The following is a 24558-nucleotide window of genomic DNA, read 5'->3' as shown; positions in this document are numbered from 1 at the left end:
CTTCAGCTGCAGCCAATAATGAAGTGGGCTGCTAAGACTCAGGTGTCCTTCGCTTTGCAAAGCATCTGCCTAGTTTCACTCCCCAGGTCTAAATCCCCCTCCCACAATTAATATACATTGGAAGCCATAGTCTGCACCTGGAAGTGCAGCAGAGCACTCCTCAGTCCAGCAACCAAAATAACACATAAACAATGGTGCTAGCGTGCTGCCAATTATGGGTACATAAAGCTATCCTTGCTATCCTCTTTAGACTGAAAAACAGTTATAAACACTTATTCAAGAAGAATGGGTATTTGTAATTTAAGCAACAGGGACAGCAAAGGGGGTCTCTGTTATAAATTATTTGAAGTTGTTTAGAAAGTCCATAAATAGTACACAATATTTGTATCAAATATTTCACTATAAATATATAAAACAAGGAGAATGCCAGGCTGTTAGTCAGTTAAGACAGCTCTTTATCTAGATAATCAAATATGCTGTTTATATAGAAATATCTAGAAAATAAACGCTGAAAGGATGTTTGTTATTTTTTAACAGCCTGGATGCTGAAAAAGTGTTTAATCAGGCCTAAAAAATTATTAGGTCTACACCACAAGATTAAAAAGTTGGGGTTTTTGTCTGTGTGCACTTAAAATAGTAAACTGAGCTTGTTTACAAGCTTTTCCTTTTTTTTCCATGCTACACTAAGAATTTTTGATGGTTTTTTGCAATGGAAAAGAAATGTGAAACAGGTATTATGTCAAAATTCCCATTGAAATAGTGAAACTTGAAAATGATCACTACCAACGACCATTTCTCTTTTTCAGAGTTTCTTTACAGATGAAGACACAAATTTAATGAAAAAGTTTAAATTGTATGTAGAAGATAACTGGAATAAATGTGATATGGTGACTATCTTCCTCTTCATAATCGGGGTAACCTGCAGGTATATATACCCATTTTCCACGCTCAGCATCAGGATTATGGGCATATGCTACATATGCCAGGTGATAGGACAGTGAGGGCAGGCTATGACATTTATTTTTATGAGTTTTAAGCTACATTTGCTGCAGCAAGAGCCTCTAAATTTCTATTGAACTGCAGATGTTGTTCCACAGACCACAAAAACCTGATCTGAATATTCAAACACTTGTACAGAGAAGCTCTGGTGTCCTTTTCTTGCAAGAACTTTTAGTCAAAATAATCCTTTTATTTATTTATCCCTTTGTATCTTCTTGAAGCCAAGCCAAGACTGGGAAATCAGAGTCCCTCCATGTTTTGGGCATTTCTCAACAAAGTACATATATTGTGTTACATTCTTCTGACAACTGTAATGACCTTGACATAAGCAACCACAAGCCTGAAGCACTTGCCCTTTCCTAATTTGACAATACCTGGAAGCTGAGTGTAATATTTGAGAACAGACTTCTCAGTAGTACTTGCTGAGATCTGATATTATCTTTCATTTGTTCTTCAGGATGCTGAATTCGACTTTTCAAGCCGGCCGTACAATCCTTGCCATTGATTTTATGGTGTTTACACTCAGACTTATACACATTTTTGCTATTCACAGACAACTTGGACCAAAGATAATAATTGTGGAGAGGATGGTAAGTGCAGTCTCTCTCAGATGCAAATACCTGTACTTGCTAAAAAACCGTGACAAAAAAATCTCCTTATTCACAGGAAGTTTATAAGGTGTCTTCATATTTTGCATACAATTGCCTTACTTACCATGAAAATTAGAGGCAGTAAGTTTGAAACAAATCCTACAGAAGAACTTTGTACTGTGTTAAGTTGGCCTTAACATACTAATCCTTATACCTTGTATCATTTACCCTTTAGTCTCCCCAGTCAGAAGTCCTGTGACTTTCACAGACACCCTAACTCCTGATCCGAGAGACATGAACATTTCCTCCTATTTCATAAGCTGTGTGCATTCAGAGCAATGACCTCAGACAGGCCACAGGCCATTTACAGCAGGGCAGGGCCTTTACTGACTGGCAGTTCTTTACATGGGGAAATGGATTACATTATTTGCAAGAAGTGTGGAAAAAAAAAACAACCAAACAAACACCTGTGAAAATGGATAGTTGCAAGCACAGAATCCCACAGGCATTGTTCTTTCTTGGACCCTGTAATCTAATCTACAATGAAAATTTAGCACCTTGCGAGCATGCGTTGGAAGATGCTGATGAGAGATTTTACTTATTTCCACTCTCCTGCAGGAAATCAGACAGTAGACCTAAGGTTACTGTGCTTAGGTACGGGGTACACACTGAAACAGCTTTTTATTTCAGCACGTTAAACCTCCGGGCCAATTAGCTCATGATAACCGATTAATAGTTCATCTAACTGTAAATGCTATTACAGATTCTACAAACATTTGCCTTGTGACTCACAGCAGAGCTCAGTAAAAGCCCAACAGTCTAAACAAGCCTATACATTGAATAAACATAACTGTCAAGCTATTTGGATCTGTCTACAAATGCAATAACTGGAACCACAGCGTGACATTTGCTTTGAGTAGCAAAAGGCTAAATGGCAAATAAATATTTGTTCTTGTACATTATCTGGTTTACCACATTAGCAGAGTTCTACAATAAGAGAACAAGGCACATTTACAGCTCCTAACCCTTCCTGGCCACATACCAAGCTAAACCATGACCCTGAACAAATATGGTGATGTATCTACTACATCAGCATCTGAATTTATAGGAAATACTACAGATTAAGAGCATACACAGATAAGGAAACAAACAGCAGCCTAGACAAAACTAACACAGGAGCTTTCATATTCCCCATACCCAAACCATCACCATGCCTTAAACCTCTGGCAGTTCAATATCAAACCTTACATCAAACAAAAGAACAATGAAATTTAGTTCAGTAAACAGAAACTTGCTGAAATGTTCATCAAATTGGTTTGAGCAAGATCATTTCTCTTAAACAGGAAAGCAAACCAAGATTGTGTTTTATTCTCTTTCCCCTTACACTTGTTACAGAATCGCTGAAACAAGCCTAGCAACTGTTAAAATGACAGATTGATGCCAGAACAATGACAGCTCACAGAAAGACCAGAAAAGAGCACTTCCAGACAAACCTCTGCTTTCCCAGTTATGATGCTGTTACAGGCCTGTAGCACTGACAAATCTGGCATCATCCAGAAGACAAAGTAGTTTGATAAAAGTTACAGAGACATCAACTACACTTTGCTTGCCACAGATATTCTGTTTCTTAACGGGACTTACAGTTACCTCCTGGAGGTCTGAAATACTTATGCATCCGGGTAACTGCAATCCTGTACTCTAATTGAAATGAACCTACAGCCCCTAATGAACTCTGTTAGATTAGATGGAAAGAGGATGAAGTGTTCTTCTTCCACTGGGGAAAAATTATTGCACTTGAAATACATATTCAATTTTTTTTTTAAGTAAGTGTTTTAGGATTCAATTACTCTGCTTCTGTAGAGAAGCACAATGTTTAAAAGCAGGAAGCCCTGGAAAGAATCCCTCAAATGCATTACTTAGCTACCTGATCCTTCTAATCTTCAGTGTTTGCTGTATGAGTGGTTCAGAATTTATCAAAGAGCACTGTCAGCCAAGATTCGCTGCTAACAGCAGACTTCTTGTAATTCAACGGTACTACGAGATCTCACAGAAAATCTACATTTGAAAGGCATTCATTTAAAAGAGAAAATCCTTCATTTTTTAAACGTTACGTGATTGAAGAGCAAGGTTTTGAATTAAAACATGCCTTTATCTAAATGAGCTAACAAAGAATAATGCTGTTCACCGACCAAGAACCATATTAGCTCAGGAAGGGAATTATGTGTGAAACAGCATCAAAGTCAACCTCCTTAAGCCTAAGCAAGCTTGAAAAGAAAGAATTATTTGAACAGTTTTCATGCTGAACAACTACTGTTCTTTGAAAATACTGCTGCAATCACCTGCCCTCCTAATCTTCCTCCCTTTCCCTCTTTTAGATGAAAGATGTTTTCTTCTTTCTGTTTTTCTTGAGTGTATGGCTCATTGCCTATGGTGTGACAACTCAAGCTCTGCTTCACCCTGATGACAGCCGAGTGGAGTGGATATTCAGAAGAGTGCTTTACCGTCCCTACCTTCAGATATTTGGCCAGATTCCACTGGATGAAATAGACAGTAAGGAAATTTCTTTCTCCCCTAACCATTTTGAATGCATTCTTCCCAGTGTTTTCTTTTAAAAAATAAATTTAAAAAATACATTTGTCCTGAAAGCCAAAGCCTTTCACATTGCGATGACATAAATAGCGAACACGCAAAAGGAGATAATGTACAGTGTGGAATTACATTAAACAAGAGTGCTGACCCTATTTAGAGAAGATGTCTAAAATATTCACATCAAGATTTGCAGTTTTAGAGGTTGGCATATCGTCGTTTTCTTCAATCCATTCCCACTCAGCCTAATCTAGACCCAAACAACCCTGTGTAATCCAAAATAATAACACCTCCATACTTTTTGGATGTATTCAACATGACAGTTTTACAGCAGTACAGCTCTGCCCATAAGGAAACACTTGTGTTTTAGATTGAGTACTCTGGTAGAGCATTTGTTTACTCTGGAGTTAAAACTGCCCAAATAAAATAAAGCTAGTAATCACATTTGTGCAACATTTAAAACATAACAACAAAAAAAAACAAGATAAGCAAATATTTGGATATAAACATGGAAGCAGGTAAAAAAGTGTAATGTTTGCATCTCTCCACTAGAACTCCAAAGGGCATTCTCACATAGGTAAATAACTGGTTAAAAGACAAGGGGAAAAAATTACACAGCCAAATCCCAGAAAGGAATGTGCACTTATTCTACCTGACACATTTATAAAACAATACTGAAAAGGGAAAAGGTAACGAAGGGGTCAAAATTTGCTGATGAGACAAAGTAGCTGGGGAGTAAAGACTGAAGGTAACACCTAAAAGTTGCAGAAGATCCCCATGAGTGCAGAAACATCAAAAGAAATTCTGTATGGATAACTACAAGTTAATGCGCTTGGTGACAGCTGGGTGGTCTGTGAGATAACTACACTAAAGTGTAAGATTGTGGAGTTATCACTGGTATGGGGAAAGGCATTATTAGTGGAGGGGAGAAAAGGAGAACAAAAACGTAAGTATCTTTATGAGTGCTTTAAATCTGTGAATTAATTGCACGATACAGTTTTTTCACATACATAACTAAACCTGTGCTGCTTAATTCTTTTGTGATACTTTAAATGCTAAAAATGTACACAGACTCAAAAATCAGCTAGATAAATTCACCGAGGAATCCCCATGCATCGTTTTTAAATATAAATAATCTGCCTGGGCACATTGCTCAACCACATACTCCATAGAGGATACATCCAAACAATGTCACTTCATGTTTTTCTCGTACGTTAGTCTAAGAACATGCTGACATAACTGGAGGCAGGATGAAAGGGCAGCTATACCTCTAGTCTGATGCAATATCACTGTTCTTCCTAACCTTGACTGCAAGCTCTGACATACAAGGCAGTGGTCTAAATTTAGAGTGAGGAACCCCACTTCCTGCTTCTACCAAGTTTTCTCCTCTAGTACACATACCAGCATGAGGATCGAGGAGATACAAGGACCTGGGAGGTACACACCTGCTAGAAACTCAAAGGCAGTTTGAAATAATGCAACAGTGTGCCTTTCCACAACATCAGCAACACTGGATATTAAGTTAATGTAAAGGTCTGCTTGACTGCAAGAATTACGTCAATAATTCAAGCAGACAGAAAAGCTGTCCTTCTGTGTTTTGCATTTACAGCTCTGCTCACTAGCCAAAAACAAAGGCAGTGCCAAAGTTACACGCTAACACAATGTTAGCCCTAAGCTCTAATAATTGCACATATTCAGAAGAAAGTTATGATACTGTTCATATGCAGATGGACCTCATTATTGTAATCAACATTATCATCATCCTTGATTTGTATCTTAACAGAAAGAGTTATTCAATATATGTAATCATTCTCATTGTGAATACTTTTAAGAAGGCATGTTTAAATGTACAAAGATTTTCTTCACTTTAGAAGATCTGTAAAATGCAGCACCTCGAACTTCAAAAACAATTTGTAATTCTTGCCATTCTCTGTTGAAAGTAAGAGATTTTGCTCAACAGCATGCAAAACTTCTGTCTCCAGGCTAAGAAATACACATGGCAAGAGAATTTGTTAAAACTACCTTATATCTCTCTCTTCCTTCGCAGCATCACGAGCATATCCCAGGAACTGTACATATAACCCACTGCAGATCCTGCAGAACTCACCATCATGTCCCAACAACTATGCCAACTGGCTTGTCATACTTCTGTTAGTCATTTTCCTACTAGTCACAAATGTTCTCCTTATGAATCTCCTGATCGCTATGTTCAGGTAAGAGTAGTTTCAGTAGGTATTAAGATGGAGAAGGCAAAAGTTTAACAGAATTTACTATATCGCTGTTGGTTAACCATACTGAAGCACACTAGTAATTTTCTTAACTGATTACTTGGGGGTTGATAGGTAGACTGCCAGAATCATATAGTTCTTTTCATCATCCTCACTCTAGCTACTTTAAAGACAAGAACAAAAAAAGGACCTTTTACTGCTAAAAATTCAATTTAATGCATCTGGATCTCTGGCTATGCTGCAGCAAAAGTCTGCAGGAGAAGAGAAGCTGTAAAGTTGGCAGATGTGGATACTCTGAACCTTGGGAAAATGTCACCATGGTTAACGATGATTCATTTGGTTGAAGAACTAACATAACACATTTGCCATTCTTGATGAAGTTGAATTGCCTTTTATTTAGTTAGTTTTTAACAAATACTGTTTTGTTAAAATCATTTGAAGGCCCCAACTGCAATTCTTTTAATATCTAAAAATTTGCACAAACTATAGCTTAAGTAAACGCACTTAACTGAACTTGCTGTTTCTGTTATTAAAGTAAATATGGGCTGTACTTGTAATAACAGTCTTTAGTTTATTGAGATAAAACTAGTACTATACATATGTATATATTTTCCCCAAATTACAGCTACACTTTTCAAGTTGTACAGGGTAATGCAGACATCTTCTGGAAACTACAGCGGTACAACTTGATTGTTGAATATCACGGACGGCCTGCCTTAGCACCACCATTTATCATTATAAATCACATCACTTTGATTCTTCGAATAATCTTCAACAAAATGGAACACAAAAAACAACATCTGGGTAAGCTAATGGAACACTATAATGTGATGGAAAGCATAGCAATGACAGTGAGGTAGCAAAGTCCTAGGCTACAGCAAATAAGGATACAATCAAATGCAACAGACACAAAAAATAAAGAAGTTACTTACCTTCAGAAGGCCTCAGGTACACAGGAATCTCCAGAAAGATCTCCTTGCCTCCACTGCTAACACTTAAACGAGGTCTGGGAAGGGGTGGATCCTGGCTCCACCCCTCCTGGTCACTCAGGTACATTGCATACACCTGAGCTCCCCTGGGCTGGCCCTGCCTTCCCACCAGGTGCTCCATCACTGCTTCAAGCCCTGACTTTGCATTTCTGCTACAGCTGTTAACAAACGTCTGTGTACTGGAGATCCTGATACACAGCAAGCACGTGCTGCATAAGCAAAACAGACAAGCGAGTAAGATCAGCACAAGCCAGGAACCATAATTTATTATTTTTAAGAAAAGTGCTAGGCAAGCAGCCATGAAAAATTAAGGTTTATGATGTAGTTTGTACTATAAACAATTTCCCATAATGCATTTCTCAATGCAACATAGTTATGACAAAGGTGCCAAAGACTCTTGATTTCTGAAGAGATAACAGCTAATAATCTGAATCACTGAAGTTGGCCTGTGCTGTTCTTTAGAAAACTCAGGACTCTTATTCACTGCACTAAGTCTACTGATTTTCATCACAAGAAAAGAAGTGTAGAAAATAATTATTTTACACTAAATTTTCACAGCTTGTCACTCTTAAGATGGCAAAGCAAGACCTGATTTTTCTTTGTATAGCAGCCTTTCATTACTTAAACAAGTGTAGGGGAAAAGGGAGCAACACAGAATTCTAAGTATCTTTTTCTTCCACCTTACAGAAAGGGACCTTCCAGTTGGCCTAGATCAAAAAATCATAACGTGGGAGCTGGTGCAAAAAGAAAATTATCTAATAAAACTTGAACAAGAAAGGAAAGAAAGCAATGAAGAAAGGCTGAAGGCCACATCTAATAAGTATGTTATTCTGACTTACATTAAATGGACCTTGCAGGTCCGCAGCTTTGCATGAGATAAACATTCAGGCAGGTTTATATGAAGAGTTTTATGGGACTGATGTTTTTCGTGGAATGTTTTTTTCACAAACAAGCCTCACATAGCAGAGCCTGTAAGAGACTGGAAAAGTTCAAATGACTACTACTGTTAGTGTGGTTTCTTATCTTTGCTCTTAGGTGTTAGCAAACCTGCCTGTTTGTTTGAAATCTTACATAACCTTTGGAAAGCCATTCACTTAACTCTGCATTAAACCAATCACCAAATGCATTAGAGCAGCAGCCTCTTCACATAGACCTGAATGCCACATAACTTGTTACAGGGAAAATTAAGGGATTTGGGAAGCTTATGGGCAATGAGATGAAAGGAATAAGGAAGAGGTGGAAGAAGAGGTAAAGCATGTAGATGTGTGGAGGGTTTGATTTAGAGGTATCATTTTCAAGTTGTCCACACAGTCCCTTTAGAAGTACATCTAACCAGTTTTTGAAAATGAAACCTTGAAGAAATCAAACAGCTCATCAGCCCTGTATTAATGGAATATATATCACTTAATTTTCATGCTAGGATCAATTTACCTTTGAAATAGATGGGACATAACGGATGGAAACACATAGCTAAGTGGCCTTAACCACACGCTGAATGATTGCTGTCAGCTAGGCAAGTTCACAAAAAAAGCCTTTGGGCAGCAGATACAGGAGATTTCTGCCACAAATGCTGCTCTGTTCAGTAAATACAGGAACCCTTCAAAAGGGCAAAATTTCTGGGGGCTCTGAGATGTCCCAGCAGCACAGAACTGCAAGCAGGAAGTGACAAATATAGTGCTTGTTACTCATTTTTTGTGCTTTAGGATTTAATCTGAGGCCTTTCCTTTTTGCTCAGCAGCACGTCATTTTTGTTTCCACAGGGTGGACAATTTGTCTAAATACCTTAGTGGGTTGAAAGAACAAGAAAAGCGGCTTAAAGCTATAGAATCCCAGGTAAGTCATATTTTTAAAGGCATTTATATCAACACTAGGATTTCACCATTTCTTTCAGTTTTTTGTGTGTCCTGGGCCTTTTTTTTATTAGCGATGACAGTATTTGACAGTATTTGGTACACACTCTTCAGGGATAAAAGGAAGGGAAAATTATCTGTAGTATGACTTCACTTTCCTTACTGTTTTATCTATAATTATAACTATATAAAGAAACTTTTCTAACCTCTAATAGAAAGGAGAAAGGGGAACATAGAGTTTTGTGCTCTCTTTACTAGAGTACTTCAGAAGTGTCCCCCACTTCTTCCCCTCACGTTGCTCTGAAGGTAAATCTTCCACACCTCTTTCTTCACCCAACTTTTCTTACTTTAAAAGTGACAACTTTGAAAATACCCACATTCTGTCTGATTTGACAGAGACTAACACTGGACATTGTTTTTTCAAGTTTTCTTAGATACCACATTCCAGCTTCTCAAAGGGAAGCATTAACACATAAATGCACAACAAGAATAATAGGAGGAAACATTATCTCAAGCTTTTGATGGCAAACTCTGGGAACATAAATAAACATTTGTTAAACAGTATAAAAATACTCGGCATTACTGTGTGCTACACAGTAAAGCTGCCACTGTCTTCCTAGTTCCTAGAATTCTCCAATGCAATTTCGGCCTTGCTGAAAATTGCTTGCCTTAATGCTCCCGTTGCAGTTTCTCTCCCTTTTCTTTTCACTTTTATGGCTTCTTGGAAAAAGTAATGCTATTCATTGCACAAAGCTGAAACCAAATACAGGTTTAGTGGGAGCACACAATAAATGCTTTAATAAGGTTGTGCCAGAATGAGATAATGCAATATACTCACAAAATAAAAGACATTCAACACTGATCTCCCTCCAAGTCAGTTCAACTATTTCTGAAGAAACAAAGTCGTATATCATATTTCTGCTGCTTCAAGTTGCTATCTACATCATCTTTTCTGTAAATTTAAGAGTGGATGCAATACTACAAAAAATAACTGATGTAAAAATCACTGCCTCTTCTATAGATTTGCTACTGTACAGCTGTTATCTCCTCAATGGCAGACGTTTTAACCAAAACCAATCTCTTCTGCAAACAGACAGATCCAAACTACACATGTAAGTATTGAAAGCCATCACAGAAAACCTAATTAACACAGCCAGGCACCTTCATTCAGAAAAATGCAACAAAAACAAAAAAGATTGGAAAAGAACCGTGTAGGGAGGTGCAAAGGAAGATGCCTAGAGGTAATGGAAATACAAACAAACAGAACACTCATACACGTTTTGCAAAACATCTAAAATCTTGGGGGAATGGGAATGGACTATTGCTCACTGCAGGTTTGAATGATGTCGTGTAATTTGAAAGATGTAGGAAATTATCTATTTGATACATGGATTCCTGAGAGGAACGTCTCTCAGGATTCTTGTGTTTTTTTATCCCTTTTCTCTTTTTGAGTCAATGAGATAACACGACCAAGAAATACACTATTGGATAAAAATAATCATTAAAAAAAAAAAGATTCACACTTTGTTCCAATTAACTCAGCTCATCTGCCTTTGGAGCTGCAACTTTAATAACTTTGTCTTATTTGCCAGAACTCTGTTATTCGGAATGTAAAACATTAGAGACAGAAACAGAGTATACCTCTGCCAGTAGAGGATATCCAATTCAGTAAGTATTTTGAAATAGATGATTAAGAAAAACATCTATCCAACATCTACCTATTATATATATTACAAAAAACAAAAACAAACAAACAAACAAAAAAAACCACAAAAAACCCAGTACCACCATCACCAACAAAATACAAACCCAAAAAGCTTCAACAAAAATGTAGGTACAATATAGAAAACAAGTAGCTGGAAACCCAGGTAAGTCTTGACATAATAACACTTCAAATCATTGCTGCAGACAAAGGGGTGCAAAAATAATTTGGATTTCATGAAATAAGTCGATTTTTTGTTGTCCATTTGTATGGATGTCAGTGAAGGGGTGGGATATGAGATCTGTCTGAGGTCTCTGTAGCAAACCACAGGTAAAACAGAAGCAAATTATTTGCAGTTTTCCTATCCAAGGGAGGAAACATCAATATACTCAACCAGGCATATTATTCTAATTTTAAACTTAGGCAAAGCAAAGCCAAGTTAGAAAAATATTTTCTTTCATACTAACTCAGGATGCACAGCAAGCTATAATATTCTGAAAGTACTGAAAGGAATTATCAGTGAAAACTGAAGTTCATTGATAAACAACATTTGATCCGAATTGCTACAACAGTTTGCCATAACCACCTTCTCAGAGTCGAGCTCACCTCAGGTTTGACTTAATTTTGGTACAAGTTTTCAAAGCACATAAATACAACATTTCATTATAAACGTTCCAGTAAGGAAAAACTGTCCTGTAGCACGTTACCCAGACTGTTTTAATACTGTAACTGCATAAAAAATTGAGACTGAAATAGCTAGGGAAAAAAAAAAAGAAAAAAACCAAGAAACCTGTTTTTATCATTTACTGAACAAACATGAAGTACTACAACCTACAGTATAATTTTACTGTGGGTTATTTTCAACATTTTAAAGTTTCCTAATTACTGTTACGTAACCCTTGTCCTAAAGCTCTGGAGAAATGCATGGCTTTTACAATCCTACTAGGTTTGAGAAATGCCAACGCTGAAGAGTCTTTGCCAGAAAGGGCTGAAAAAGCAGAGTGTGCAGATCCATCCGAGGCTGACATCACGTACATCGATAATTAAATTTCATTCTCATTTCTCTGGATTCTTTGCCCTATTGAATTAACCATAGTAAGTAAAATTCTAATCTCATGATGGCCCAAGACCCAAACCTTGAAGTCTTCAATGCCATCTTCACACCTTATGACAAACACTATTAATGTTCGGCACTGGTGAGGATTTCTTGAGCTTTCTTCCACACTGCTCCTGCATTGGTCTTCTCTCCAGTGCTCCCCTCCACAAATTGCACTAGGTCCAGGATGACTACCACCTTGTGTTCTACATAGACTGTTCTCAAAGTTCCATACCCTCAATCACACTTCATCACTACTAGTTTCCATGTTCTTTCTAAAGGAGTTTCCCTTATGAAGGGCGATCATTTCCTCACTAAAAACCAGCCCACTTCCCATGCCAAAAAAGCAAGCTTGCATTTATGAGTTGCTTTGAAACAAATTGAAGAAAGTTTCCACAGGAAAGAAGGAGCCTGGGATAATGACTTAGTATACAATTCACGTAGTTCCTAAAGCTCTTATAACTCTCAAATGATTGCACTTACTGCTTTTCTCCTCCCACTTCTGGCTCTCTTTTCTGGTTGTTCATTAATGCAGGCTCCTTGCTCATCCCCAAAACTCACTGCATGCTCCTCAAAGTCTTCAGCAACATGCAGTTTGCAAATGTAAAGCAGGTGACCCTCCCACTCAGACCCCAAGCCTCTGCTGCTTGCTTTTTCAGTTCAGTGCCAGATCACACACCTGCTCAGCTCACTGCCATTAAAGGAGACCTCACCCTTGCATCTACAGCTAAGCAATTTTCTGACTCCATTCTGTTTTTCTCACAAAGCTCAGAAAAAATAATTAAATAAAGCAAGAATGTGTAGCAATTTTCTTAGGAACTCCAAATTTGGACTGTTGGCCTTTTTTTTTTTTGCATAACTTCAACTGGTATGTACCTTTCTAGCATACAAATGTTGGGCTTTATTATAATCTTGTATGAGGAGATATACAAATAAAACAAGCATGACTACTGTCCTTCAAGGGGAAATTTCTTTGCATTGGTATAAACAGTGTCAGAAGGGGGAAGTACGTAATGGGCTGTCACACTCCGATAAGCTTCAACTGAACTTAATTTCCTCATTAATATTATAACACTGCTTGTACACAGCAAAGATAGGTTGTGAGAAAACTCTCTACTGCCAGATATCAATACAGAGTTGGGGGAAAAAATCTCAGATATGATCAAAATGCTTTGCAACAGGAGTCTTTAATTAATAGAAATTAATCTTACAAACTTCTTCATAAAGTGACTGTCCATTTTACTCAGCTGTACCCCTGACCACAGTGGTGCCATGAACACTGACAGAACTTGGATCCTGTGCTAAATGCTCTCCCTAGGCAAAGGATATGTTGTAAAACTAATGTGATTGTACTGAGCTGTGTTTTTCATTAGGAAATAGCTTGTGTATTACAATCTTCACTGCACTGTATTTTTCTCAACCAATTCCTTTCCGATGCAACTACTATTTTTGTTCTGGCCAGCACATTCATTATCTCCTGGAAAACAAATCCTCTCTATTTGGAATCTATATTTTGTGCGTCCATTCACACGTACTGAAGTAACTGAGGTATCAAATGATAATCCCATGATTAAATACATTCTGATTTTAAAATTAGAAGGTGAATTTCAGAAGACAGAATAGCACCACTCATTCTATGTTAGTTTATACGCCTTCTGACAAATGATGTGCCTTTTCAAACACCATCCATCAAATGATGCAGGCCGACCAGACAGTGACTGATAAAGATGCTGACACTCCCCACTAATTGTGCTTTCACTGCACAATTTCAAATGTTGCTAATGAGGCTAGTTATTTAGAATACTGTAAAAAGAAAATAAGAAAGAAAAAGATGAAACAGATCTAAATTAATTTGTTTCAGGTAATGGAACATTTCAAAGCACTTATAGCTTTTGGCCTGATTTATAAGAAAAACCACCACCACCCTCACACATTTAACACTCAATGTGAAAAAACTCTGACATCCATTACACTCTGATTCATTCTATCAGATGATTCTCTATATATTGTAAAATCACCAAAACCTTAAAAATGTGAGCTTTAGATTCTAAATCTCAAGAAGCTGAAGTTACAAGATATTAAGCCAACATTCCAGATTCTAGGTTTTCTAAACAATTTTCAAATCAGTCATTTGAACTCCTATATTTGCATTAATATCATGATGGTTCAAAGAGATGCAGAAATCAAAGTACAACTGAAAGTTTATTGAACTCCAAATGAAAAAGCACCCAGTTCTACAAACAGCTGATTCCCACCAAACACACACCAAGCAACGTGGAAGCAGTGCCATCTGGAAAGGCTTAACAAATATGCAGGCAAAAAAAATCAACACATCGTAGTACTCAGAGAAGTTATGTAACTGATCTACACTCAACATGATGAGACTAGGCTGAAGCAATCCTCAGTGTGCCTTCACTAGAATGTTTCCAAAGCTGTACCCAGGAAAAATGGTGTTTTCTTGATCTCTTTCATGTAACAGTAAGTTAAATATTTAAGACCTCGTTAAAAGAGTTGGTTTGCCAGTTCCACCTGGGCCCTCCAAACTCATGCTGTACTTCACTCTCAGAGAATGAAATAAGGACAGGTCAGGAGAAATCAAATCTAGTGGAAGACTTGTTTTTATTTTCATTGTTTAAACAACTCTGGATGACAAGCTCATCACTTTTGTTCTGTGGTTCTAGAAGACTTAAGAAAAGCTCTAAATTTTGGGTAATCAGGATGCCTTGCTGCATTCCAGCTAACCATTTTTTCTGTGGTGCTCATGATGACCTGAGCTCCAGTGCAAGCCCCAGGGAGCTGGCTCAAGCAAACAAAGCATGCTTTATTCTCTCCTGACACACTGCAACTATCCTTTGCCTGCAGAGATCTCACTGAAAAGACAAGTCTGCAATGTATTTTTGGTAATTTCTAAAAATGAAAATGGTTTGGGTGGCTATGAAGCAAACTGTTAGAGAAAATGGTATCACATGGGTCCCTTATTAAAAAAAAAAAGCCTAACAAAAAAACCAAGCATATTCCAAGAATATACAATTCTTGGACGTTTCCAATTTGTTCCATTATTCAGGACTCCTCCTCCTCTCCTTCATCATCTACTTTAGGTCGGAAATTTTTCCTATTTCTCTTCTTACTACAATGGAATCCAACTTTTTCTGCAGACTGCTCTTTACCTACACCATGCTCACCTTCTGTATTCAGGTTCTCTACCATCAGGCATCCCTCCTCCTCTGCTGCATTTCTACTACCACCACCTAAGTGTCCCAGCTCTACCTTATCCTCCTCCCTCAAGTCATCAGTCTTTAAAGATTTGCCTTTCAGATCTGTTTTTGTGTGTTTCTTATCACTCTCTCCTGTCAGTATTTTCTTTTCTAGTCCATCAACACCTCGTTTTGCTGGTTTAGTGAATACAATCCTCCCAGCTCCACAGCTGGAAGGGTCCTGGTTAAAATACGGCGTGTAGCTATCTTGAGCAGCTAAGCTTTGCTCCTCTCCTCTTTTCTTCAAGCCTTCTAGAAATTCCATGGCCACTGCCCTGTTAGTCTTGTCACTGGACTCTGAAACCCCATCTAGGCTGTATTTGGTCCAGCGCTCTGGGTGTGCCACATAGTCAGGCACTGCTGGAGACATTTTGGGAGCCTGCACTGGTCTGGTTGGCTTTCCAAGGCTTTCTGGAACCACATTACTTGAAATGGTAGTTGGAGGTAAGGGACGTTTAAACCTCCCGTCAACAACATTATCTTCAGACATTGAGGGCACAGACAACTTGGCTGCCTCTTCCAAGCAATCAAAAATACTCTGGCTGCGGAGAGAGAATGTAGAACTCATGCCCTTCAGGTGGAACGGCTGAACAGGAGATCTCTCGACGCTGTCTGATGGGTCAGCAGTGTCCCCTGGTCTGTAATCCCCATCATCTACAGACGGCTCCTCAGGAGATACTGTATCAACTTCTGCTTCATCTGCTAACTCCAAATCATCAGAATCAGAATCGCTGAGTGACACTGTGTCAGAGGGCTGAGTTCCTTTGTAATCTGAGGCACTGGCAGCCCCAGTGCCCACGAAGGGTTCACCATCACCATCATCCTGGTCTCCCATCTTTGAGCAATCACTCCACCGAGGTCCTCGATGTCGGCCCAGGAACGGCTGTAAATATGGTTTTCCAGTTGCCCAGCAACTTTAATGCCTACAATACAAAGGAGCATGAAAATTCAGCTGCACAATGAGAATCACACATATGTCCATCACTCTGGAACAGGCCATATAGTTATTATTACAATATCACAGGCAGCTGTACATTACTGTGGAATGAACGCACGTCAATATAAAAGTCTTACACAAAACTCAGTACACAAATATGAAGTAATTATAAATAGTACTGCATATTGAATTTCATTAAAGGTAACAGCGAGATGAATTGCTGAAAGATGAGCGTAAGTTTTTTCAAAATAACTGTTGCACACATCTTCTTCCAGGAATAGCAGTGATTCTCCAAAGTACACCGTGAATTTACTGTATTGTAGGAAACCACAGAAACACATCCTCACTTTCTTTTGTCTATTACAGCTCTTTATTGCCAATGTACATCCAGCTCCACTCGTGTTCTACCTATTAAAAAGGGTGCTGTTGCTGATCAAGTAACGTGGCAGAACAGCCTGTAATGTGCCAGGGCTACAGTTCTGCATTAGCTTTAAACTCATAAAGTACAAGGTCGATTCCTTCCTTGGCTTTAAGCTCTTACACTATTACTGGATTGCTACAATCACACGATGAGTGAGCTTGAAAAATGAAATGAGACGGATTATGAAAACTAATTACACACGCCATGCTTGTGTGAGCACACTGGAAACAAGGGGAGGGTGCAACCAAGGGTCAGCAAGTGTTGGCCGTTTGGTCAGTCAAAAGACACAGTGACCTGAAGCCCAAGTTCCAGTAGAGGCTGAAATACCCTGTCACCTGCCTGAAGGCAGCCCTGCAGAACTGAGGCGTTCGATGACCACACCACCACTTGGTGGGCAGTCAAAAATAGAGTTGGCAAACATCCACCTCCATTCAGCTCTCCAAAATGTGAGTTAGGGAAAGAATTCTCATTTATTATTAGATTAAGTTAAACTACATAATTATAGGTTCCTCTGAAAAGGCGCAATAAACAGAAATGGGAAGTCTGCTGGTCACTCACTTTCTCTTGAGACTGAGTCAGCTTCCCCTCCCGAGGGTCAGTTAAAGCCACCAAAGATCTCAGCACTTCCACCCTAAAAAACAAACATTTCCATCAAGATACTGGAAATGTAGTTTTAAAATGAGTTTTGAAAATAATTCTTTCTCACTGAGTCATCCAAAGCTACAGAGCTGAGTTCTAAATCTGACACAAACTCGATCTCACATAGAAGTCTTCAGATAATCCTGAATATTGGCAAAAGAACAGCACAAACCTAATAGGCCAGGCTCCACTATAGTTACTCAGTCTCCAGTTTGCTAAGCCTTACTCAGTACAACAGAAGAGGCTTTTTAAAAAAGCAAGGTTGTAATTTACAAGTGAGGTAAACAATTAGTAAATGAACGGTGTTGAGCACAGCCAAGAAGATACTGAAGTACTAGTTATGCACTGCAGGTGCTACACACTGCCAGAAAAGAGACCTGAGATACCACAGAGATGTCTACAAAGACAGCCTGTATTCATCATTGGGGCCAGATCTGCATAAGGCATTAAAACGTGGAGAAAATTCCAAAGAACTGAATGCTATGCTCTGTGTAGTCAGGCTGCGTTTGACTCATGGAACTGATGGTTGCTTTTGAAATGTGGCCTTTAGCATTACACCTAAATGCAAAATAATCATCCGAAGATCCTATATCTTCCCATTTTATCACATATGAAAGAAACGAGTGCAACTCTGAAGAGACACTAAGAAGCACGGCAGGGCAAAACGGCTGTTTCAGGCTACGAACGAGGGCACCTCTTTTCTAAAAGCATTTATACAGAAAGGGAGAACGTTGCTTCTGGAAGAACATTTTAACAGCATGAATATCAAACACACAAATGCTAACAGCACACCAGACAGACTCACAAGTTCATGACAGCAACGTGGGCAGGGCACAGTGCAGACAGGCCGGTGTCTCTCTGGCTGGCACATCCTCCATCAGCCACTGCCATGCTGGCCTCGCTCCGGTGGCTCTGCTCACCCTCCTGCAGCTGAGAGGCGAACACAGACCTCCGTCACCCCAACCCTCGGCCACGAGACGGTTCCCATCGCAGAGACAGCACTATAGCACAGCCCACGGCCTCACCCACTCCTCGCCAGCCCAGGGCCCAGCTCCCTTCCCCGGACCGGGATCCTCCTGGATCCGAGCCCCTCCTCCATACCGCGGGGCAAGACATTGCCCCCAGCCGCTCACGCCCAGCGCCGAGGGCAGCCAGGATGCGGGAGAAGCACCCCGTACCCCAAAGCCGCGCAGGCCCGGCACCCGCTTACATCCGCTGGCAGCCTTTCCCGCCCGTCGCTCTCCTCGCTTCCGCCGAGACAGCACGTTACCGGGGCGCGCTGGGACATCGAGTCCCTACCAAGCGCCACAGCGTTGCGGCACGCAGGCACCGAGACCACAACTCCCAGAAGGCAAAGCGGCGGAGCGGGGGAGCAGTAACCGGAAGCGGAAGTGCTCCCCACCTCCTCTTCCGCATCGCCTCGCTGTGCATCCTGGCAGTTGTAGTCGCCCGCGCTTTCCCCGCTGGGGGACATTTTGAGAGCCGCGGTGCGGGGGCTCGGCGGGACTACAGCTCCCAGGATGCACCGCCGTCAGCCGCTCGCCCGCCATTTTGCAGCCTGCGAGGAGAGCAAATTCTCAGCTACAAAACACCATTTTCCTGTGTGGTCGCTATCATTTACACCGCTAGTGTACAACAGCCTGCATGCTCATCAACATCTGCACCAGCGGAGGTGCCCCGCTGGCACTGCTTAAACGCACTGCCCACTGACTGTGCTCACACACAGCTTGGTCTCCGTAAACATTCACAAGCATTGATAAGTGTCGGTGCCATTATTTTTTTGCTCATGGAGGAGTTGAGTAGCACATCTTTGCTTCATCCACATTTCCATGTGCTATTTATTTCAGACTGTCCCTCTGCTGCTATCTGTGACACGACAATGACACATAATGCAATGGTGCTGGGAAGGTTCAACCTCTGCTGCTGTGCAGCTACCACCCACCCCTGACATCATAGGCCAACATAATAAAATAGGAGGCATTACTTTTGGAGCAGCCCTTGTAAATTATTAACGCATATAAGTAATACAACTTTAAAAAATATTTTTATTGCAACATTAAAGAGAGCAACGTACTAGTGGGATGTTTGTTTTTGTGGAGCTAATACATGAGTGTAGTTCAGTGGAAGCAGTTCCAATTCTTAGCAAGTTCTCAAGGTGTTCGTCAGAGATGTTTGATGAAATGTTACTCTTTTATTTGCATCGTCTCTTTTTTTTTAAAGTTCTCCTTCTGCCTTCTGGAGTGTTTCTAACTGCAGTAATTTATGAGACGAGGGCTGCCTCTCGGAACACATTTGGCAGCAGCACCAAAGTTAGCATAAAATGCCTTTCCTCTGGAGCCACGCTGGAGTTCTAAAACAGCGGCTCTAGAGGTGTTTCCCCATTTGGCGAGCTTTTCCTTAAACGTATACACATATATAGTGCAAGCACAGTCAAATGGCTTCCTGGCTGGAGGAAAGAGGGAGGAAAGCAGAGCCCTTTGGCATGTAAGGACTAATAGGAATGAAGAGGGCGGTCACCAGCAAAGGCAGGTGCTGGGCAGAGGAGACACAGACGGTGGGCGAGGGCTGGGCCTGCTGCATTATGCTGTCTGGGCACACCAACAGCAGGCAGGGAAAAGATGTGCTTTCATAAGTGCTGTCATACCCTATTTTTGTGAGGGTGGAGACAAGCAGCGTGAACCATGGATGTTTTTCTTTTTTTGCCAGGATTCAGTTGATAGCCAAGGTTACTACAGCAGATGTCTGTACCCTTTTTCTCCTTTCCTGTCGTTTTGCAGAACACAAGTCTCACACACTGCAGAGAGCTGGGGCTAAGCTGTTCTTTTCTCTGATGACTGAAAACAAGACAGTTCACATGGTGAATGTGCTGTTGTGTTGGGATTTTCGCTATTGCTTGGCGACAGCTGAAATAAAAATAATGAGTCAGATCCCGAAGACAAACAGACGGTAGTGTTTTCCCTCACCAGCGTGAGCTAAGATGGCTTGAAGAGGGGCCAGGGTCTGGATGTGGCTCTGTGTGGCATCACAGGACATCTTTCAAGCAAGTACACCATGGCTGGGGCAGGCTCGGCTCTTCCACAGAGATGGCCCTGTGCCTCTGCGGGAAGCAACACATTTCCACTCAGCCTGGCTGCTGAGAGCCTTGCGTTCCTTTCTTGCACATAAATCTGCTGTTGGCCCCTATCCGGTGACTGTTTCCGCTGTTCACTGGTAGGCTCCAGCCCCAGCCCAGGCACTGGAGGCTTCTGCACTCAGAACCTGGGAGAGACTGCCTGCCCCTTCCTCCACGTCTGTAGGAAACTGGCAGGCAGTCCTCCAGCAGCCACTGAGATGCTGAAAGCCAAGCAGAGCGATCCTGTGCATTTTCTCCATCTCATGCGCCCAGAACAATTGTGGATATGAGTGTGGTATGGCCGTGCTCAGCTGATGCTGGAGTTCACAAGGGGAAGTGGGGAAGGAAAGGAGCATTTTCCTGTGAGCAGATATCACAAGCACAGCGATCAACAGCAGGTCCTCCTCTGCTGGAAGGCTGCAGTTGCACTGAGCCAGAATGAGTAAAGGCTGAGGGAAATAATCACCTGACCTCTCCCATTTACAAGAAGGAAAACCTATAAATATCCGTGAAACCCTGTGGGATGTTTCCAGGACTTGGTGCTTGGCACTGCCTTTCTCCTACATCAGTTTTTGCTTACCTGTTTTACTTTGTGCTTTCCTTTGGCCCTGGCTCACGTGCAAGCAGGTTTGATTTACTCCAGTGCTGTTTACTCACATTGGAATTTTCTCCCAGCTAAGTGAGCTATGTAAATCTAGCTCATGTGGAGGGAACACTTAAGCAGAGCAGGTATCAACCTGACTCTTCCCAATAACAAAGTTACTGCCAACCGGTAGGGAGAACCTACGACTGTTTTCTGTTAGGGACATAAGACAGAATTTGCCCGGCCTCGCACCACTGCTTTTTGGGTGCTCAGCAAAGCTCTGTTTGAATGTGAAGGGATTCCCTAACGAAACAGGGCCAAGAAACACTGAGAAAGGAAAAAATAAAAAATAAAAATAAAAATAAAAATAAAATAAAAAAGGGTGTGATTAAAATGTAATAAGAAATGTTTCTTGCAACCACCAGACTAGAGGGGCTCATGGGATCCCAGCAGAGAAATGGCAGGTGGTCCTCCTTCCTGTGCCTGGCTGCTGCAGTTATGTACCCACTCTCACATATCTGCATGTGGAAAGGTACGGGCTTTCCAGCATATTTAGCTGCTGAGTGGTGTTTTCTTTTTGCTCCAGCTCCCTGGGCTCTGAAAGGGAAGCAGCAGGCTGCCTGCGTCAGACAAGCTGCTGGAGGTCAGCTGAAATGTTTGCACCAGCAGAGTGCATCTTCATCTACCTACCTCCTGCTGAGCTTCTGCCCTGTGCAGGATGGCGTGACACTCCCCAGGCTGAGACTGAGCAATGGTCAGGAGGAAAACACAGAAGTTAACTCCACACCCTTACTTCTGTTTGGTACACATGGGATTTGGGGATTTCAGCCTGTGTCTATCTGTTAATCGAGCACTAGGCATGCAGTTAATTATGTTTGCCTTTCCCCTTCAGCACCCACTAATACCCAACAAAGGCCGTGGCAGCTCAGAGCAGGAGTCTGAGTGCAGCCACTGAGACATCCTTCATCTCTGAGCCAGGCAAGTGGAGCTGGCAGCTGGAGGAGAGGGAAGGAGGGTGCCTTCCCCTGCAGCAACCACTGTTGTAAACAGCTCTGTATGGGAGAGCTGCCTGCTCCCCACACCCCGTGGGAGTACAGCACAGTGTGGTTAGAGCTCAGACAACATCTAAGTACAGAATGGACATCAGCAATTTATACCTTTGCGGCTAGTCCCAGCCCTCTTAGTAGGAAGCAATTAGACACATTGCTACTGGTAACGCAAACAGCCCAGAATAGGCTTAGGAAGTCGAGCTGCCTAAAGCAAAAAATGCCTCCAAAACTTCTCATTAGAAATGCTCTAGAAAAACAGTTGGTGGGGGCAGAGAATGAAATAAAAGGGTTCCACTGGGAAAAGCCTAAATTAGTATACAATCATTCGACCAAAAGCAAAAGAAACAATTTCACGGTAATATTCCTAGGAATCAGAAGTCTCAAGTAACATCTTCAGTGAACTGGATCTTCCTTTCCAAGTCCTTCAACACTTCGGACAAGAAACTTTTCTTCAAAAAAAAAAAAAAAAAAAAAAAAAAGGTGAGCCGTGGCTGGTGGTGTAATCTGAGAAGGAGCAGGCTGCAGGCTTTCCACCCACCCTTCCCCACGCTGTGGTTTATCCGTGCAGCTCACATGCTCCTACTCAGTAGGACCTCTGTTCTCCAAGAACAACCAGTTTCTTCCCTGAACAACACCTTAAAAGGGCTTGGTTTGCCCATTTCTCTCTCAGCATCTCAGCTCAAGCATCACATACAGCTCATCTGCTTTGAGCACGTGTTAATGCTTAGACCAGAGGTGCCAACAGGGTACAGTGTTCAGCTGGGGAAGCTTTAAGATCCCAGCTATGTTTCCAGGCTCGAGTCCCAAGGCATACAGCCCAGATGCCAGATACGTGCTGTGCTTTGCCAGTTTGTTTCCACTACTGCGTCTCTCCCTGTTTAAACACCAGCTCAAGTCTGACAGTGACTCACATCAGCATAATGTTAGCTCCAAAAAGGCAGGAATAATTTCATCCCCATCTGGAGCAGCACCGCAGCACCACAATCCAAATGTTCTGAGGCACGAAATGAACAGCATCACATTCACGGGAAACCACCTGGGAGGTCAGCTGAGGACTGCATTCCCTGCAGCCCTGCTCCTGCCTCGTAGCGAGAACAAGACAACCCTGTTCCTTTGGAAGACGTGGCAGAAATTGGTACGCGATGGAAAGAAACAAGGTCTGACAACGCATCATTAAAAATCCACTAACGAGGGAGTGGTTTGCTTTGTTTCTTTTTTTTTTTATTATTGTTTTTAAATATCACTTTTTTTTTTCTTTCTTTCCAGAAGTCATTATGTCCGACTCCGTTAACATTCAGGTAAACAAGTGAAAGAACAACAGATGGGCACGATCTCATAGCACAGGCGTAGCCAATGTGAGCAGGGCTCTCCTTCCCTCTCTGCACCGGCACAGGCAATTAGCCACAGGACAAGACAGAAGAGCAGTTGCTGGATCACAGCCCCCTCCCTAACTCTCAGCAGGGCTTATGGGGCTATTTTCCTATTTTGGGTCATTTCAGAAGCCCCTTAAGCATGCATGCCACTGCCACCACGACTCCAACCCTGAATTTCAACTGCTTTCTGCAGTACACATTAGCTGCCCCAGAGCTGTGTCCCCCTTCACCCACCAGCCACACCCCCAGCATGCCACCCCTCCCCAAGGCTGCTAAAGCCCACGCTGCTGAAGCCTGCTTCACAAAGCATCCCGGTGTTAAGGTTAACTGGTTGTAAAATCGCAGCGGTTCATCACACTAAGCACACTATGAGAAATGTTTATTAAACCGATTTTTTGTTTTGTTTTGTTTCTTAAAAAAAAAAAAAAAGCAAAAAGAAGTTGTTAAACACACTGCTTTGTGGCATGCTCCACAGTATGAAAAAAAACCCCAAGCATTCAGTTGAGCTGTTAGCAGCTCTGTTTGACCTTTGCACACGGTCTCTGAACTCAGACCTGGACAGTTCACTCTCTCCCTCCCCACAGCCTCCCTCCTTCCCCTTGCTCTGCTTGCAGCCACTTGCTCCAGGAAGATGCTTCCTTGCAGAGGAAGGCTTCGTAGGCAGCACCCACAATTTCATCTGCAGCCCGTCTGGGTCAGACCATACAACTGAACACAGGGACTCTCAGCTGAACTCCAAAGAGAGCACTCCCCTCTCCCTGCAGAACTCCTTCAGCCCCTCCCGTGACACCCCCTTCAGCACCCACAGGGGCAGGAGGCGGCACGTGGTCCAAGCAGACACCCTACTGCTCTCCCTGTTCCCACATCTCTAACTCTCTCTCCCAGCACCATTTTTTCCTCCCGTTTACTCCTGCACGGGACAGCCTGGATCCCTGAAGCTATACCATCCAAGGACGTGCCTGACCTGCATCGAGTTCTCTGCAGGGAGACCCAGTCCATCTTCAAACAGAGCTGCAGCTATTTACACAGCATCAACTGAATACTGAACAATATCAAAAACACGGTACAAGGAAAGAAAACAGAATTGAAATGCTTAATGGCATATTTATACACATTTATCAACAGTCAACGAAAAAGGCGGCGAGTTACA

The 24558-nt window shown here is 41.6% G+C and overlaps 2 protein-coding genes across 6 annotated transcripts in view; one reads left to right on the top strand and one right to left on the bottom strand.

The window, feature by feature from the left end:
* The window catches only part of TRPM5 (transient receptor potential cation channel subfamily M member 5), a 35434-nt gene extending 22457 nt beyond the window's left edge, over positions 1–12977 (top strand). For both annotated transcript variants that reach the window (XM_065755199.1, XM_065755200.1), the window contains 9 exons: positions 807–925; positions 1457–1589; positions 3965–4139; positions 6223–6388; positions 7029–7207; positions 8080–8212; positions 9153–9225; positions 10264–10354; positions 11891–12977. In XM_065755199.1, coding sequence (XP_065611271.1) covers positions 807–925; positions 1457–1589; positions 3965–4139; positions 6223–6388; positions 7029–7207; positions 8080–8212; positions 9153–9225; positions 10264–10354; positions 11891–11991 — 1170 coding nt within the window. In that variant the 3' untranslated portion in view covers positions 11992–12977. The remainder of the gene's footprint in view (positions 1–806; positions 926–1456; positions 1590–3964; positions 4140–6222; positions 6389–7028; positions 7208–8079; positions 8213–9152; positions 9226–10263; positions 10355–11890) is intronic.
* The window catches only part of TSSC4 (tumor suppressing subtransferable candidate 4), a 265206-nt gene extending 246655 nt beyond the window's left edge, over positions 1–18551 (bottom strand). The window contains exons 1-4 of one of the 4 annotated variants that reach the window (XM_065755207.1): positions 18470–18551; positions 18097–18221; positions 17211–17283; positions 14551–16217 (exon numbers count right to left, since the gene is read on the bottom strand). In XM_065755207.1, the coding sequence (XP_065611279.1) occupies positions 15101–16129 (1029 nt within the window). In that variant the 5' untranslated portion in view covers positions 16130–16217; positions 17211–17283; positions 18097–18221; positions 18470–18551 and the 3' untranslated portion in view covers positions 14551–15100. Of the gene's footprint in view, positions 1–14550; positions 16218–17210; positions 17284–18096; positions 18296–18469 lie in introns of those variants that run through there. The other 3 variants (XR_010623370.1, XM_065755206.1, XM_065755208.1) reach the window with 3 other exon arrangements.
* Between the last annotated feature and the right edge of the window lie 6007 nt (positions 18552–24558).

This window comes from Cyrtonyx montezumae, unplaced genomic scaffold (assembly GCF_038088225.1).
Source record: "Cyrtonyx montezumae isolate F1298 unplaced genomic scaffold, pur_monq_1.0 scaffold_10, whole genome shotgun sequence".
NCBI classification, from domain to species: Eukaryota; Metazoa; Chordata; class Aves; order Galliformes; family Odontophoridae; genus Cyrtonyx; species Cyrtonyx montezumae.
This window is presented reverse-complemented; position numbering and strand designations above follow the sequence as displayed.